At 46.2% G+C, this 17,304-nt stretch overlaps 1 protein-coding gene across 1 annotated transcript in view; it reads right to left on the bottom strand.

Annotated features, from left to right (window-relative positions):
• The window catches only part of svep1 (sushi, von Willebrand factor type A, EGF and pentraxin domain containing 1), a 48,113-nt gene that overhangs the window by 21,945 nt on the left and 8,864 nt on the right, over nucleotides 1-17,304 (bottom strand). Inside the window, exons 2-6 of the mRNA XM_068755622.1 lie at nucleotides 13,521-13,776; nucleotides 12,760-12,936; nucleotides 3,361-3,519; nucleotides 2,544-2,723; nucleotides 1,177-1,356 (exon numbers count right to left, since the gene is read on the bottom strand). Of these exons, the coding sequence (XP_068611723.1) occupies nucleotides 1,177-1,356; nucleotides 2,544-2,723; nucleotides 3,361-3,519; nucleotides 12,760-12,936; nucleotides 13,521-13,776 (952 nt within the window). The remainder of the gene's footprint in view (nucleotides 1-1,176; nucleotides 1,357-2,543; nucleotides 2,724-3,360; nucleotides 3,520-12,759; nucleotides 12,937-13,520; nucleotides 13,777-17,304) is intronic.

The following is a 17,304-nucleotide window of genomic DNA, read 5'->3' on the forward strand; positions in this document are numbered from 1 at the left end:
GAAATGATTCCAAGTCTCATGACTTGAATAGACATGAAACCGCAATCCAATGCAATCTTATTTCAGCTGGATTTATTAGAGTAGTCGATATCAGAGATATCTTTCTGGTTCTGTCGGGTTGGCTAGAACAGAACTCCAAAAAGCAGCAACCACAGGACTCACTCTCGAGGCTTTTCTTGCATTTCTGGGATGCAGCTTTTTTTATTCGATGACCGAGAGATCGTATTCATTCTGCCATTCTAATTCTGTTCTCATTGCAGGGGAGTGTTTTTTTTTAATCCGATGTATAATATCTCTGCATCTCTCAAGGGCGGATGAGGCCTGATCCCATTTCACCACACTGCAAACAAACAGTAAGGAAACCGCTCGGCTGCAACGACAGCCCGCATGGCCTAAGCGTTAGGGAGGTAACAACGTCCTGCTGGGAAACTCCGATTAACAAACAAATACATTTTAATTCTGTCCACACACGGGGGGGGGGGGGGGGGGTTCCGGAAGCGTAAAAGGCCGTCTAATTTAAAAGGAGAAGCAAGCTGGTTGGTTAAGTGAGTCAGCGAAGGCTGAAAGTTTGAGGCGCTCACACTCTCCATTTTTTGCGTGTTGGTGCGCCTGACCCGGGTGCTCTCCGTGGCGGGCACGAGTGTGTGTGACTATTTTTACTTAACTATCAGTTCTGGAGTGTGTGTGTGTGTGTGTGTGTGTGTGTGTACTAACAGAAAGCTAGCTCTGAGAACGCAGATGAATCTGACTCCGGATGATGCTGTGCAAATTCACAACATATGTTTACGCCGAGCTTGTGTGAGTGTTCTCGTGTGCGTTTACATGCGTGTGTGTAATAGCATGTGCCATTTAAGTGATTTGTTTGATGAATCGCCTGTTTTTCTCCCGTTACGAGAGTCTGGCGTCAAATACAGTCGAAAACGTACGGCAACGTGCCGTGAGATAAATCTCCTGCGTGTTTGTAGTCGATGCCGAGCTCAAACGTTTATCAAAGACATCATAAATGTCCAATAAATTGCCAAGCAAAAAAATAAAATAAAAATGCAGCACAATTTAAGGGAGGGTGTGCCTCTGCTAACCCGACGCTTTCTTTTCTCACTCGTGAAAAAAAGGCGGAGCGAATGAGAGATGGGATGAAGGGGTGGTCGGCGTGGGTTTGGAGGAATGAAGGCTTACCCACACACCGAGGTTGGGGTCCACTCCACTGGGAGGTGTTCTGGCAGGTGAGCCTGGAGTCTCCTTCTAACCTGTAGCCTCGGTCGCAGAAAACCTGACACTCCATCCTGTGTGAGGCGCCGCCGCTGGCGCACCTCAGGGATCCGTGCTGGGGCCGGGAGAGGGGGGGGCAGGAGCGGACTGAGGTTTGAAAACGAACAAACGAACAAGATTAGATCTTAATGTTTGTAATATTTCAACATTTCATTCTACTAATCTCCGCTATTACCCGGTAGAAAAAAAAGTTAAATATTTTGCACGCATCGTCATAACAACTGAAAAAATTCTAAAAAAAATGTTCATGCTAAATGTGTGTAAGATAAACACAGGTACTGTACATAAATCACAAAAGGCAGGGAGAACCTGACCGGATTGTACATCACTATTATCAGATTTTATTACTTGGAGCCTATCATTTAAGCCCCCCCACCCCCCAACCAATAAAAGTCCCTACGTAATACAAACAAATTCTCCTGGTGCCTGCTGTGAGCGGAGCAGAGGTCTGGAGGAGGGTGTGCCAGGAGTTATTTCTCATCACCCCTCAGACAGACAGGCGTTTCTCAGGAGACCCCCTCCCTCCGGGCTTGACGAGCTGGGAGGTCCCTCGGTATGCCACAGAAAACTCGATGCAAGCAGACATATGCACACATACTCAAAGTATATACTTATACCCGCTACTATAAATCTTCACCGCATACCCGTGAATATTCAGTGTCTTGGTATTTCTGTGAGTCACGCCGTTGCTGCTGTTGTCCGGTAAAACCGGGATTTTCCTCATTCATCTCTTCTTGATCTTCTCCTTTTCTCCGTTTTCTCCTCAAAGGACTTTCTCTTTTCCCTTTTAAGGGGATCCTCCCTGTTTTTTTTTATCCTCTCAACATCTGGCCAGAAGCAGTAGTCTCGCAAGCAAATCCGCCTGCGTGCATGCAGCCTCTCTCCGACTTACAGTAGTCTCGTGGCGACTCGCTGCCGATTAGTCGATTCGGCGCTATGTGAATGTTAATAAAGGTTTTTTAGACAAGCGAGGCAAAAAGCCTCGAAGGTCTAAAGGTCAAGCAGTCACTTATAATCAAATTACACCCTGATCCAAATTCAAACAGTCATAATAAACCCCAACCCCAAACCTCAACAAGAAGCGCCCCATGAAAATAAACCCCTGATGTTAGGATGGATCCGTCCCTTTGTCGGGATCCGCTCTGAAATTATTTGTTCCTTCAAATCGGCCACACCCTTCCATCCAGCTTCGCTGTCAAATTTACGTGAAACTGACAAAAGTGCCCAATCTCGCAATGTTAAAAAACTAAATAAAAAAAAAATTCCGGAATCACCTCGGCAACTGGCAGGCGTTCCCGACCAGGTGCCGTCGGCCTGGCACAGCCTGATGCTCGTTCCCTGAACTTCAAAATCCGGGTGGCACCTCACGCCGCAGGCCGCATCGAAGTGGTTGTTGCAGGCATTTTGTACGAAGAAGCCATTTTCTGGAGGAGATAGCGGCGGGCAGTGCACCACTGAGGGGAGAGAGGAGAAAGCAAGGTGAAAAGTGGATTTTTAATATAGAGATATTGAAAAACAGGCACCCAAACAGAGAATGTCTGCTGGGTGGAAACACTCACTGGTGGAAAATTAATAATCTAAAGGATAAGAAAGCGTGAAAGCGGATAATTACAGGTTGTCAAACATCTCCCGACGCCGCACCGTCCATGAAGCTGAGGATTAATGGAAGCACCGCTGAAGTACTGGAAGCAGGTTCACTCAGGATGCTCTGACTTTCACCTCATTCTTGAATTCAGTACGCCGTTTCTGTTCCAGCTGGTTCCCCCATCGTGAAACGCTACATTTACACCGTGCTCCTGCTGCTTGTTCTTGTTGGTCACACATTCCCTCAGAATTCCTTTTTATTCACCTCTCCAAGCCTTGGTATAAACGTCTAAATCGGTATTCCTCGGCCTCACCACACACACGCCAGGCCTGCTTCGCTTGGCGACAGATGAAATGAAAACTAAAAGTATGTACTTGGACCTCCTTTTTATTCCCTTTCCTATAACCGGCTGATCTTTGGTTGGATAAGCACAGAAGGTTATATTTAGCCGGTTGTTGTGGGGAAACGTCGCTCCTCTTATCGTTGAACACGTCGGTTCCTCTCACCCTGGCAGGTCATGCCAACTGGCTGATACCCCGGCTTGCAGGCGCAGTCATGGAGGGAGGTGCTGCCGGGCTGGGACGTGTGATGCCGGTCAGGGCATGGCAAGCAGGTGCTCAGGCCTCCTGGTGCCCCTTCTGGTTTGTAAGTGCCGGGTGGACATGCTGGAAGGAGTAAAAAAAAAAAAAAGGAGGACAGTTGCTATAGGTGTGGTCCAATTCCAAAACATCTGTCGGTAAGAGTCTAAAATGTCTTGCACGAAGACGCAAAAAGACATCTGGCTGGAACGCTTGGAGGATGGACATGCATGAAAGAAAATCAAAATGAAATTAAACCGCGTCTCCCAAATTTAAAGCTTTGTTATGGATACTAAAACAAAAACTCCTTTACAGATTTATGAGAATACTCCGATCACATTCTAAGTTCAATAAGACAAGTTCAGTTTATAAAATGAATTATTCCACGCACGCAAAACTCACGAGCCGTTAAAGCCGGCCAGGTTTTGCATGTCGACACACACGGGCTACATTAGAAGAAAAGAAATAATAGCCTGAAGCAGTATGTTTCCTATTATCTTTACCTGAGCATGAACAGAGGACATGCTGTATGGGTGGGGTGGGGGCGGGTGGGGGGTCATAAGAAGGTTCAACATTCTTTCATTCACCATCAATCAGCTTCCAAAGAAGTGGAGTGAAAATGAGTGAATCCATCACAGGGTCATAACAGGGTTTCACCGCTGCTTTCACACGAGGTTGTCCATAAATTACAGCTGACTTTATAAAACCGATGATGTAATACCCTGCAATAAAGTGGGCGACTAATGCGAGCCCAACTTACTGCTAACCAGTGACCTCATCGGCCTCTCGTTGTTTGGGTTTAGCCGGATTCGGATTATATGAATTTTTGTTATTACCAAGAACAGAAGAGTTCTCACCGACCGTTATTATGAGGCGAGTTTCACACAAAGTGATTTGTGGTGCTGGTAATTCCCCAAAAATTCAAAGGAATTTCTGGAACCCATTAAAAGGGAAAAGCTTTTATCGGTAGCTCCGAGTCTTGTGTGTTTTTAATTTTAGGTTTCTTTGTTCCTGCGTATCCAAACTGCTTTACAGGAAACCTTTCACAAAGTAAACCTGCATTTAACACGTCACGCCCACGCTCCGTCGCTTGGAACGGTTAGCCTCACCCCGTTAGGCTGAGTGAAATGACCCAGAAGGACCTGACTGGCAGCCAAAATGTGAATGTTTAAAACGTCTCTAAATGTTAAGGAGGCGTGTTTTAAGGGCCTCCTTTCTGATTTCCTTTGGCTTAACTACGTAATAACGAATAGACGTCGTCTTTCTGAAAAATGATAAGCAACAAAAATCGAGGCACAGCAGCTTATCGGCACAGTTTCATTCGGTTTTCAATCCATAAAATCGCTTTGGTCTTTAAATGCGCCACAATATTGGCTGTGGGGAAGATCAGAAGGAGCGAATGCTGAAATAACAGAAAGCAACTCTAAGCAAGAAAGCTGCTCTTCCATGCTGAAGTGGAGATCTTGAGTGAAGGGCTCGTGTGTTTACGGGTTTAACGGGTTTAACTGGGAAATCAAATCGTATTATTGATGAGAGCCATTTGAGGCTGCAGGTTCAATTGGTTCGTTTTTATACAAGAAACATTCCATTTCTGAGCTTTAAAACAACACAGTCTTTTTTTTTTTTTTTTTTGCCATCTGCTCACAGGTGTCTAGTTTATGACGTTAAGCCCGAGTAAACTGTGCAGGAAAACATTCACCAGGCAGGTTCAATTACGAGCTGTCCTGTAACGGTACTTAGCGGAGAATCAACAGCGCTAATATTCCTCACAACTCATCTATTTGCTGCTAATGTCGAGGGGCCAGGTGTGAATTTCCACCGCTGAGCCGACGCCAGCCAGGCCTCTCTCATCACCCCTCCCCTCGGCTGGAACCCGGCGGCGGGTCAGCCAGGAGATGTTAACCGGCTATAAAAAGCTCAACTCACTGGCTGCTGCCACATCAAACACACACACTCACACACACACACACACACACACACACTGTACGCAGCCGTATAGCATACCTGTTGTGGTGCATGAGACTCACTGAAGCAACCGATGCATCCTCTAAATGACCCCCTCTGTTTAAGCCAGCTTAATTGAAGGTTTACAGAAAGCCTAGTCATTTTTTATGCAAATAATAATTTACGCCAGTGCAACAGTGGAAAGTCTGTATCAAAAAGAAATATAAAATTTCAATTCCTGGCAGGTCCAAAGTGCTGGCAGGTAGAAATGTACACAGACAGCGCCGTGGTGACACACACACACACACACACACACACACACCCACACACGGTGTTTAGAAAGACCAGACTTCTGGCTTCTGGCTGCGGGAATCCGGGCGACGGACAGGAAGGGATCAATGATGAAAAAAAACATGAACAGCCAGGAATCTAAAGTGAAAAGGAAAAAGCTGGAAGGTGAACACGGAGAAAAAGACGTGAACCTCCTTTTAAAAAAAAATGTATCCCTGCTTTGTGACTGGAGCCAAATCTCAGACCCCCCCCACCTACCGAAAGTAAGAGCATCTGGACGGGGATGTAGGCTGCAGCCGATGGCGGTGGCGTCAACTCACTGTACCCTTCATTTAGAGAGGAAGTGGACCGTCAGCGGCCCAGATGACCGTAAAACAGAAAGAATCTGCTGCGTCTCGACGGCAACATACGAAGACCCAGCAGCTGCTCAAAGAGAACTACTGTACGCAGTAATGATCCTAGGAGAGGCAAAACCAGGAGCTACTTAATGAAAGCAATATTTGGGGCAATTTTAAGAAGGACTAGGACATTTAAACGATGCATCATGACATAATTAGTTTGCCTACTTTACAGTTCTTATGCTGTCGGCCTGATTTGATGTCGACATCAGAGAGAAATATAGCTTTAATAAAGTTTTTGGAATCTTGGTTAGTCAATCAGGAAACTTTGGGCTCTGAAAAAAATCTGATGCAGTTTTTTATTCAACAGTTTAAAGACAAAAATGATTATATTCATTTACATCAGTGGATGCCGAGTCAAATCAGGAGGAGGAGAATTGCCTGATTCCATGTTGCTACATTCAGAGGTACATTGGAATCAAGCAGAAAAGACGTGTCTGGATCTGCAATGATGAAGGTCAAACTTAAAATATGGGTCACCTGCCAGAAAAACAAAAAAGATCCCATCCATGCGGAGTGTCAGGACGATGTAAATCACATGGCCAGAGTCTAATTTTAGCACAGTCTGGGCTACATCTGGATTGTTAAGAGGAAAAGGGGGGGGATGGGGGTTGAAATATGGCTGCAGCACAGCTGTCCACCTACAGTAGGTTCCATCTGGGGAGGAAAACCGGAACCACGCGGGCCGGACCCCCTGATCCCCAGGATGTCCGCAGTGCGATGCGAGGCAGTCGTTGGAGAGAGAACCGGCTCCATCGCTCTTTTCATGCTTATTATTCAACCCTATTCCCAGAGGAGAATGATTTCACCACAATTGCTAGATACCTCTTACGGCTTCCCAACAAGGACAGGGAGACTTGTCCCGCTCACTTATTACAGGACTCTGGGCACACTGGGCTTCAACGGTGGAGCGAGGGAAACCGCTAAACAACTGTACAAACAGGTTGCCCCCCCCCCCCAGTCTAGCTGTGTCTGATTATAGCTGGCGTGATCTCGGCCCACTCCGGACATCGTAGCATAATAGAAACGCTAACGTCCAGGCTGTGCGTTCCTGGATCGTTGTGTTTCTTTATGCGTTTGTTTGTGTGCTGCTTCCACATAAAGCAAATGTTCATCTGCGTAAGTCACAATCAAAAATGAAAACAATTGCGTCTTCCCTATCATCTTGCCGTCCTCATGGCCCTGCAGACAAAGACTTTCACACTCCTGTCTGCATTCATGGGCACAGACAGACAGACTATTCCCGCTGGAACACTTCCTAGAAGGATTTGTGGAGCTGAAGAAGCCACGGAGTCTGAACAGAAGCTGATTTCAAGGCACAGATAAAAAAATAAAAAAAAAAAAGAGAGAGACAGATGCTTCTCTTCCACAGAGCTGGCAGCTGCTGACTTCCTCTATCCCTCGCCTTTGACCTTTGACTTTGCGCGCGATCCCTCTTCATCACCTCCCACGAACTGGAGCGATTTCCACCAACAGCGATTGACAGGACCAGAAAGTGAAAGGAAGTAGGGGGGAGCTGAGAGAGCACAAACAGGGTCGGTGAAAACACGCAGAGACGAATGGGGTGGGGGTCACCGCAAGGGACAAAATGCTAAAATGCTGGAGTTGAAGAAGGGCGAAGGACTTGGAAAAAAAGACACTGAGGAAAAGCACTACTGAAGAAATGAATCGCATTTGGAATTTACAATTTAAATTCTCTGTTTGAGAGAAATGGAAGCATAAGCAAACAAGTTAAAATATTCAAACCACACAAAAGTGAAGGTGGAAAATACACAACGTCCACTCCAGACCTGGGTATCGCCAGTGGAACGAAAGATCCTGAATTATAGCCTCTGTCTATACCACGTCTCGTCAGCTTTACAGCATCCCTGACCTGCAAACGTGCCAGCAGTAGTCATCAATTAAGGCTTTCGGCTAACCTCTATGTGCAGTTAAATGAGGGAGGGGCGGGTGGGACAGGGCTGGAACACCGAGGGACGCAATAACACGGAGTTCAGACTGACGCATACGGTGTAGGCGAGAGCACAACGTTCAAAAAGCAACACCTGAGGGGGCGAAAACAGACACCGGCAGCAGAAGAAAAACATTTTCGGTGAGCTGCCAAATATTCTTTCAGTCGCTATATCTCACCTTGCACTTAATTTGTTAAAGGATTTACTTGGGTTTACTATAAAAGCATACATGCAAAAACAACACAAGACAGTTGGATGTGATTATTCGCCGCTTTGGTGGAGGTAAAACCCACATAAATACTGAAGACCTGCGACTCATCAAGCGTAAGAGGACTGGTTTTCTATTTTCTTAATCCTAATAGACATTTCTCATTAGATTATTCAGGATAGTCCTGAAATCACTTTTCAGTTGGATTAAAACAATATTTATCACTGAGCTTATTACTAGTAGTACGCCACCCCCCCCCCCCCCAACTCTCTGGTCTGATCTTTGCCCAGTCGCCGAAAGCTCTCCATCCATCCACCACAAAGGACGCATGACTCCGGGGGTAAGGAATCACCCTCCCTCTCCCTCTTCTTTCCACTCTCCAAAGAAAAACACAAACTTCCATCCAGTCAGTTTAAGCAATCAGTGGGGAGAGTCAGGGGGTGGTGGTACTTAACCCCCCCCCCCCCCCGGAAAAAAACAAACGCCTCCGCTTTTCCTGAGAAATTCCGGGCTATTCCCCTCCTTTTCATAACTCGACCGAAACGGGCCAGAATTCACAAAGAGCAGCTGAATCTTTCATTTCCCCCCCCCCCCATTGAGGACGAGGAACCGACTGCAGCGGAGCAGACAGTCTGTGGTGGGGCTGACGGGCTGGGATAGAGGAGAGGCTCTATATTCGTGTTTATGTAACGTGTTGGCCACGTTATGGTAGGAATATATTCATTTATGAAAACATTTTAAGATGAAGGAGCAAACAGAAGTGGAGTATTAGGACACTTTCCCGCTGGTGGCGGTGATGGTTTTATGTCTGTCTAACAAGCTGGGCCACAAACGGGATAAAGTTCTGGTCACCATGTGGATTGACATCTGCGTTTAACAATCTGAAAAAACAACGGCTTGCCGTCTTGAAAACTGAGCGGAGTCAATGGATGTTCATGTCTTTGACCTCCGGGGCGCCATCGTCACACATTTCTTCCAGTTGCCTGGTCGTAAAACCCGTAAAACCCAGTAAGTAAACACCAGTAAGATGAGACCGCTGCTATTGATTATCGTATTGGGGATTGAAACGGACGTTTGAGGACTTTAGCTGCGTGGATCATTTATTAAATATCAGATGTTAACCGACCCCTGATCCTAAACATGAGCAACGATTTCTTTTTTTTTTATGATTTAGGATAAAGACAAAGAAAAAAAAAAACATCAGCAAAATTAAGTAAAGAAAAATCATATGAAACGGTGGAAGAAAATCCAGCTTCAGTTCAGCCACAGCGGTTCAGTTATGTGTCGTGTTTACAAATGGATTTCTTTGGATAGAAGTCTTAATGCAACACCGGTTAGATTTACATTCATTGAGAATTGTTCCCTTGACGCCGATCCAACGCCATTGAGCAACCCGCCGGTGTAATCTACTACAGTATGTGGAGCCTGTGCTGTCTCAGGTGATATAAACACACCAGGCTCCGCACTGGATCTGGTCCCTGTCACGTCCTTGAACGGGGTGTGTTTTCACAGGCCTCGAAGCGACTGCGCGCGAAGCACCCAAAAAAAAAAAAAAACACGCGGCCATGAGACTTGCCTTGGCCCCTTGCGTAGGAACATGGTGCGCTTGTACGTAAGCAGGTAATTGTGTCTCTATTTTTGATTCTTGCAGAGTGAGGGGTTTCCTCTGCTGCGACGATCTGACGGTTCCCCCATCGGGGTTGAGTGTAATCTTGCTGCCTATATTCTGTTAAAATTGAATAATTCTTCGGGGAATATTTTCTTTCACACATATATTACCTTTCAAATCCTCTTTACATGCATTTCCTCACATCCTAACGATAGAACGCCATCCCAAGTCAATATATATGGTGTTTTCCGCCGCAGCGTGCAAACTTCAAATCTGAAAATATTGAGTCAAATCTTTCCGTCTTCCCAGCGGCGCCGTTCCGAGAGCGAAAGCTGACACCACATTGACACAGTCCAGATCCTCCTGTCATTTTCTCAGGCTACACAAGAGGCTGATAAGCCCGAATGTGTGACGGGAGGAAGACGTGTTGCCTCTCGACCTCCCCATTCCTCAAATGATCCTCCGCCATGGAGATATTGGCCGTCTGAGATCGGTATTTGAGGAGAAACAACAACGTCCGGTTTAGCCGAAAAACCAAAACGACCGGGGGGGGGGGCGTGGTTTCGTCATCCTTTTTAATCTGCTGGGATTCCAGTTGTGTTTTGCGGAAGAAGCCGTTTCCCTTGGCTTCCTGACAGATTCGTAAACAACAATGAAGAGTGTTTCCGACAAATCCCTCCGGGCCAATAATAACAATGATCGTCTACCCGCCTCAGGTTTGGCCGTTTTATCCTCAGAGGTGTCAAAGACTATTAAATGTGAGAACAGGAGGACAACAACTTACAGTAAGACCACGAGCCGCCACCTGAAACCACACTGAGCATCAGCAGAGCTGTCTGTAAGAGCTGCTGAAACGCCCGTCCTGCCACTCAAGAGCTATGGCCTTGCTGACGCAGACAGTGTACCCATAATTGACAAAAACACCTCTGGGTCAGCCAAGCCCGCTGAGGTTTTAAGGCAGCAAAATATCGAAGAGGGATGCTGGATTTCTCTGGAAGCGGCAGGAGTTTGTCGGGTTTACTCGTCGGTTTCTTGGTTACATAACGCTCTCACCGCAAATCTAATTGGTCCTGGAACCACCGCTGCTTCAAAAGAGCCTTTAGCAAGTTATTAGGGAATAAATGGCTTCAATAAATGTAGTGTTCAAAAAAACATATATGAGAGCATTTTTTACAGCGGGTAATAAAACCGAAAACCGAGATGAGAACAGGGGTAATAGCGCCTTAAGCCTGCCAATTCGTCCGAAAGCAGCAAACGCCAGCCTGGGACGTGTCTATTGCTTTTAGATGAAGACATAAAGACGATCAAGCGTCTCCCGTAAGACCTTGTTATACGAGTGAGTTAGAGACAGAAAGAGGAAACGGTCCTCATTTGTGGTTGGAGCGCTTCTCCGTGTCCTTCCCCGAGCCAGCTCCGCCTGTTCTCTGCTATTAATTAAACCATTAAAGCAGATTAATGGGCACAGAGGGGGCCGCAGTCTCGGCAGACATCTGATGAGAATTAGGGATGCGTGCTTCCGCCACAATGACCCCGACGCCCTTTGGCTCTCCTCTTTAAAAACACTCCTCCCTGTGTCACTTTCGTCTCTGGGCGGCTTTAAAAGTCTGATTTAAAGCGTTTGAACTGTCACTCAAACGCCTTTTTCTCTCTCTCTCTCTTCCGCCTGTTATCGAATTCAGGATTGAAAACACGTGGGCACAGATTGTTCCGATTGTTAAAGCCCATTCCAATCCAGATTTCCACTGAATCTTTCCGCCATACTTCCCTGTACCCGACCACCTGCAAGGGGAAAAAAAGGTAAACCCTTTAAATAACAGAGGTCTAACACCAAAGCAACGGTGGATTGATTTCTCCTAGCACATTCAAGAAAGATTAAATTGATGCGCTGCGACATCCATCCATCGTTTCAGCAGGAGGAACCTGACTTGAAAGAATTCAAGGCTGAATTTGAGGGTCTCCTCTCTTCTCGTCTCATCTCACTTCATCTCTTTCTGATTGAAGTTGAAAACTATTCACAGATACGACATACTCTCATCATTTTCTGAGAGTTTAACGTACGTTGGCGGCGAATGAATATGCAAAAGCGTATTTTAGATGCTAAAGGAGAAAACTAATCGGAGACTTTAAGGAGAATATACAATATAGATAAGAAAGGTGAACATTTGCCTTTAAGGGAAAGAAAATAATCTCATTCTCCATTAAACATGATTTCAGTGTGACAATTTCAGCTTGAACTTGCAGTTTAAGCACGGAATAAAAGCTAGAATTTTCCAAACCCTAGGAAAAACTCCATCGAGTACAAAAATATATGAATATGAATGGACATGTCTGAGTTTGCAACTAAGATGACAAGTTTATGATCACACACAAACACACGAGTACAACTTTTCTTATGCTCTTATCTAAAATTACGCTCGCGCAACCATAAAATATTGAGTACTAGAGGCCAAAGAGTATAAATAACCCGTAGTAAAGCAAAGTTTAAAAGCTGGCAACTGATGAAACGGATCTCTTTTAGTTCCTCAAATGGACAAAAGGCAGTGAAGAAGAAGAAGAAGGAAGCTGATGGTGGAGAAGGGGATGTGCAGCGTCCAGAAGGAAGCCGGAGGGAAAAAGGATCGCCGAGGTGAGCACGCACACACACACACACACACACACACACACACACTCTGCAGACAATTTCACTTTCACCCATTACTCAGCAGAACCCTGAGGGGAAGTCGCCCTGACGCGGAGGAGATGATGACACACACAGTACACAGAGCATTATCAGGAATGATTATCTCCAAGGCACAAATGTGTTGTTGCAGCGCTGCGATATTCAGAACTACGTGAGCCGCAGCAAAAACCAAACAGGCCCGTTTGTTCAAACAACAACAGCTGGCAAACAGCTGCAAGAGCCTGGCGGACACGCTTCCCACCTACCCGTGCACTCGTGCTGCAGGCCTTTGCCGTAGTATCCCTTCTCACAGATGCAGTCGTACTGTCCCGTGTGCGTGCCGCATTTACAGCTGGCCATCAGGTCGCAGCAATCCCTGCCCGCGTCACAAAGAGAGGAGCAGCGCGACAGCTCTTCTTGGATGTAGCTCCCCGTAGGGAGGTCTGCGGGAGGAGAACACATGGTTTCAAATCGGGTCAGATTGTCGCTGTAGCATAAACGTTTATGTCCAAAGCGGTTGAATAATGGGAAAGCAATCTGAAGGTCTTACAGTTAACACCATATTTACATTTGAAGTCGACAATCAAACCGTTAAATTTAAGGGTTTTTTATTCTGAATTCCCTCCTCAGCCTCGCTAAAACGTTTTTATTTGTAGTCGAATATATTGGCAGGTTCTGTTAGGTAGTCCTGGCTGCAGGCTTTCACAGATTTCCTTCAGAAAGAAATCAGAGAACAAATCAGCAGGACAGCAGAAATGCCCGAATAAAAATCAGCATGTTTGACAAATTTAAAGCAAATGGGCATATCTTTGTCCCACAGTCTGAACCTTCACTTCCAAAATATGGAGCCAGATCAAATGTTGATGGGGAATTAGTCTTTGATGCTGTGGCGTGACGTTTGAATTTCACAAACAGCACCTCTGCAACGTCGTGACTATGATTTGAAAGCGTCGTATTCTCCTCTCCCGTTAGAAACGGGCAGCACCAGAACTCATCAGCGCCCCCCCCCCCCCCCGGCCACTCTCACCTTCATGCAGTGCATGGCGAGCCAGAGCCTCGAACTCGGCGAAGTTGTGCACCAGGTAGCAGTGCTGGTCCTTGGGTTGGGAGGCCATGTCGTGCAGCTCTCTGATGTTACCCTGCCAGATGCCTAAGGTGAAGATCTCGACACCTCGTTCCCTCAGGGCCGCCGCCACCGGCCGCGGGTCCCCGCCGTTCGAGTAGCCGTCGGTGATCAGGAAAATGGCCTTGGTGGCGTTAGAGCGGGAGTGACGTAGGATTTGCTATTAGAGAAAACACAAAAACACATTTAGCAAGCATCATCTTTATCACTAGAATACTTCTTTTTATTCAACGTTTCTCTCTGCACCTATCAAAAAACTTTTCTTTATGTTCTCCAGAGAAACCTCCTCTAACCTCCTGCTGTTTCGTGGTCTCTGAAAGGAAGTAAATGCTGCTGGCTATGAAACGTGCCTTAAATCAAGCCTTGAAACACAAATTCAAAAGACGACGTCCTTTCGACAGGATAAAACCCGACCTTCATACGTGCAGTCATGCCCTTAATGTTTTGCGAAGGCTGACCAATCAGTACTCAGCTTGCCAGCCGTGCTGCCAACAAAACTCCAGCTTTGGTGATACGGCTAAATTGAATAACGACGACGAACGTCACACACAACCACTAAAAACAGCCCTCAATTCTAGGGTTCCTCAAAACCCTCCATCAGCGAAGACGGGCAATGAGGGTGAAACGAGGAAGAGGAGGGACACACAAAAAAAAAAAGAAGGAAGGAGCTCTACAATAGTAATTACTGTATTTCTCCAACAAACTACGCAGCTGCTTGCCAGTGGTGGAAAACCACCAGAAGAACACAACGCAACCCAGGGCTGCTGCGTCCGCCCCAGACTCCGGCTACAGTTCCCAAACTAACTTTAGCCACAGTTTTACAATCCACCACATACAATTAGGCCAGACATTAAAGTCGGAGAAATATATATTTAATCTCCCCAGAGCAAAGAGAGAGAAAGAAAACAACAACAACAACAGCAACAATGTAACCATCCGTTAGCTTCGCTGTGGAGTCCAAGCGGACGGAAAGCAGGTCTTTTGTTATGGACAGCGAGAGGAATACGAAAGCACCGTAAGAAGGTGGAGACGGCAGATTACCTTCCCGCTGAAAGGGATTAGGCGCATCATTGAGAATGAGCGAGTGGGAGGGGAAGAAATGATGCGTGCCGGGAGGAGGCGGCTGGCTTCTCCGTGTTCCAGAACTGGGATATAAAGTCAACACTTGACCGACACGCAAGGGTGCGACCGCAGAGGGAGGCGAACGCGAACGGGAGAGAACGCTCCGGTATTTGCTGTCTGATTGTCCACATTTCAAGCCTCTCTGGTGGGAGCTGTGTAATTACACAGGGAGTGGAGGAGCGCTTGAGAGAGAATGCAGGAGAGGGAGAGGCCGGTTCGTCTGACGCCGCTCCTGCTGCCAAGCCCCAGGGGAGGATGGAGCGGCTGCTGCCAGCCTTTGCACCCCGGATGCCCCCCCCCCCCCCCCCTGCCTGCGAGCCGAATGCCAGCTGTCAGCTTGATGTATGAACTCTCGCTGGTATTTCTATACGTCTCTTCTTTATGTTGTTAATATTGCGTTTCAGAGGGTTTTTTCCAGGTCTTTTATTACGCATCTGTATAAAGTACTTTTAGGCCACAGCGGTTTCTGAATAAGCCATGAGTCAGTGGCTGTGGAGATGTCACCAAACGGAGCATACGCATGTAAAGCCACTAATAATAACCTCCACATACTTTAGGTCGATGCACTAACATGAAGGCGACCGCGGGAGCCGGTGTATGGGAAGGGGCTGCCCTTTAGTGTGACAGGTTATACATGACAGGTTGTATTACCTTTAAACTGCCGCATATACGTTTATGGCAGATCTCACGTGATGAAAATGACGGCAGCCGACACCTCTGCGAATAAAATACTCTTTCATCGACTTCATCCTGTTTGCTGAAAATGAATGTTTCTCAAAAAAGTTTTCTGGTAAGAATGGAGACAGAAAAAAAAAGCACAAACAAACAACAGTAACTGCAATTAAGTTATGTTCTTGAATTATTGAGCACAATCTTACTTAAAGACACTTTAAACAATGGATGACAGCAGAAGAGTCTTGGACAGGGTTGAAGTGAGTGAGGTTAAGTTGCTGTACGTGCACCTCGGGCTTCCGTACAGTTTAATTATACAGTAAAACAATTGCCGGGACAAATGGGCCCGGCGGGATCGATGCAACGAGCAAGCGACCCCCACCGCTCCAAGATGCCATGACGATCACGAGATATAAGGAAGCTGAACTTGATCATCAAAGCCCGGCCATCTGCGAGATAACCTTCTCAGACCCAACCCAGCGGGCGAACCGGCAACATAAATAAATAAAATCATCATCCTTTCACTGATGAAAGGCTGACAGACTCTCCGTTTCTAGACAGATGCGAGTGTGATTAAAACTTCAAAAGCCGGCAGCTCCGTGCGCCTGGCAGCAGACGGGAAGGAAACATTGCCAAGGCAGACCAGCTGTAAATCAAGGTCTTATATATATGCATGGAAGACATTCTGAATGTTAAATAAAGCCCCCCCCCCACCTGCACATCCACCTCCCAAGACTTTGATCAGAGCAGAGCCAATCTCTTGCATGTTTCTGTCCTTCCATGAGAGAGAGAGAGAAAAAGAACTTCATCCATGCATTCCACAGTGGATAAAATAAAAACTGCATCCATTCGGAAAGCAGCGTTTCCATTGCTCTGAAGTGAGAGCACTTGTTTTGACAGGCTATCTGCTCTGGACCTGGGTGGTAAGAAATCTATGCAGGGGCCAACAGAAAAAAACACACACACACACACACACACACACACACACTGCACAAACGCAACTTCGGTATTATTGAGCAACATCTCCGTGGCACGTTTAAAGACCATTTCCTGTAATAAATCTCTTGTGCCACACAAGTTTTAGCTCGTACCTCCAAGAAATAAAACATATTTTGTTATCTGGGGTGATTCTTCTGATTGGATTCCGTTTCCAAGGCCAACGCAACCTAAAATGCTTTGGCTTGACGGCGCGTGAGCCGTTCGTATTTCGAAACACTTCCCTGGAATCTCTGATTTCATTGTTTCCTCGCTTCTCAGATATTGTACAAACTCTCCAGCTACATCCTCCCAGTTTTACAAAAAGGTTTCCACGCATAAGAATGACATTTTAAGGGCTTCACAGAGCAGCTGTTCTCCTGCAAATGACTTGTACTTTACAATAAGTACTTCATCTTTCAGTTGATCAGTTCGTTTTCATGACAGCGTGCTATCTAAACCGACTTGTAGAAACTTGAAGCATGCCTGAGATGCAGCTGGCAGTACCACATAATTGACGTGTCAATATCTTGAGCGAAGTCGGATATTGCTACGTGCTAAAGCAAGTTTCTGTGCCGCAGAATTTGGTGAAGTCTTTTGTTTTGACATATTTTTAAACAATATTTTAGGAAAAGTCGTTGCTCATCAATCACCGTGCTTTAAGTGAAGGTTCTGAAAACCACAGGAGTCGTTTTTGAAGCTCCAACAGAGACTTCACAGATAATTGTTAACCTGTCTGGGGTTATAATCGGCAAAACTTTTAGGGAAGGAAAACTATTCCTAGAACAGGAGAACCATTACAGGAAAATGCTTCCAATTTGGCGACCGCTGACTAACTTACCACTAATTAATGATTCAAAAGTCTTCACTTAAGCCGCCCTGAGCGATGGGTGCCAAATTGAGACCAGCTTCCGAGAAA

The sequence above is a fragment of the Brachionichthys hirsutus genome, chromosome 23, assembly GCF_040956055.1.
Source record: "Brachionichthys hirsutus isolate HB-005 chromosome 23, CSIRO-AGI_Bhir_v1, whole genome shotgun sequence".
Classification (NCBI taxonomy): Eukaryota; Metazoa; Chordata; class Actinopteri; order Lophiiformes; family Brachionichthyidae; genus Brachionichthys; species Brachionichthys hirsutus.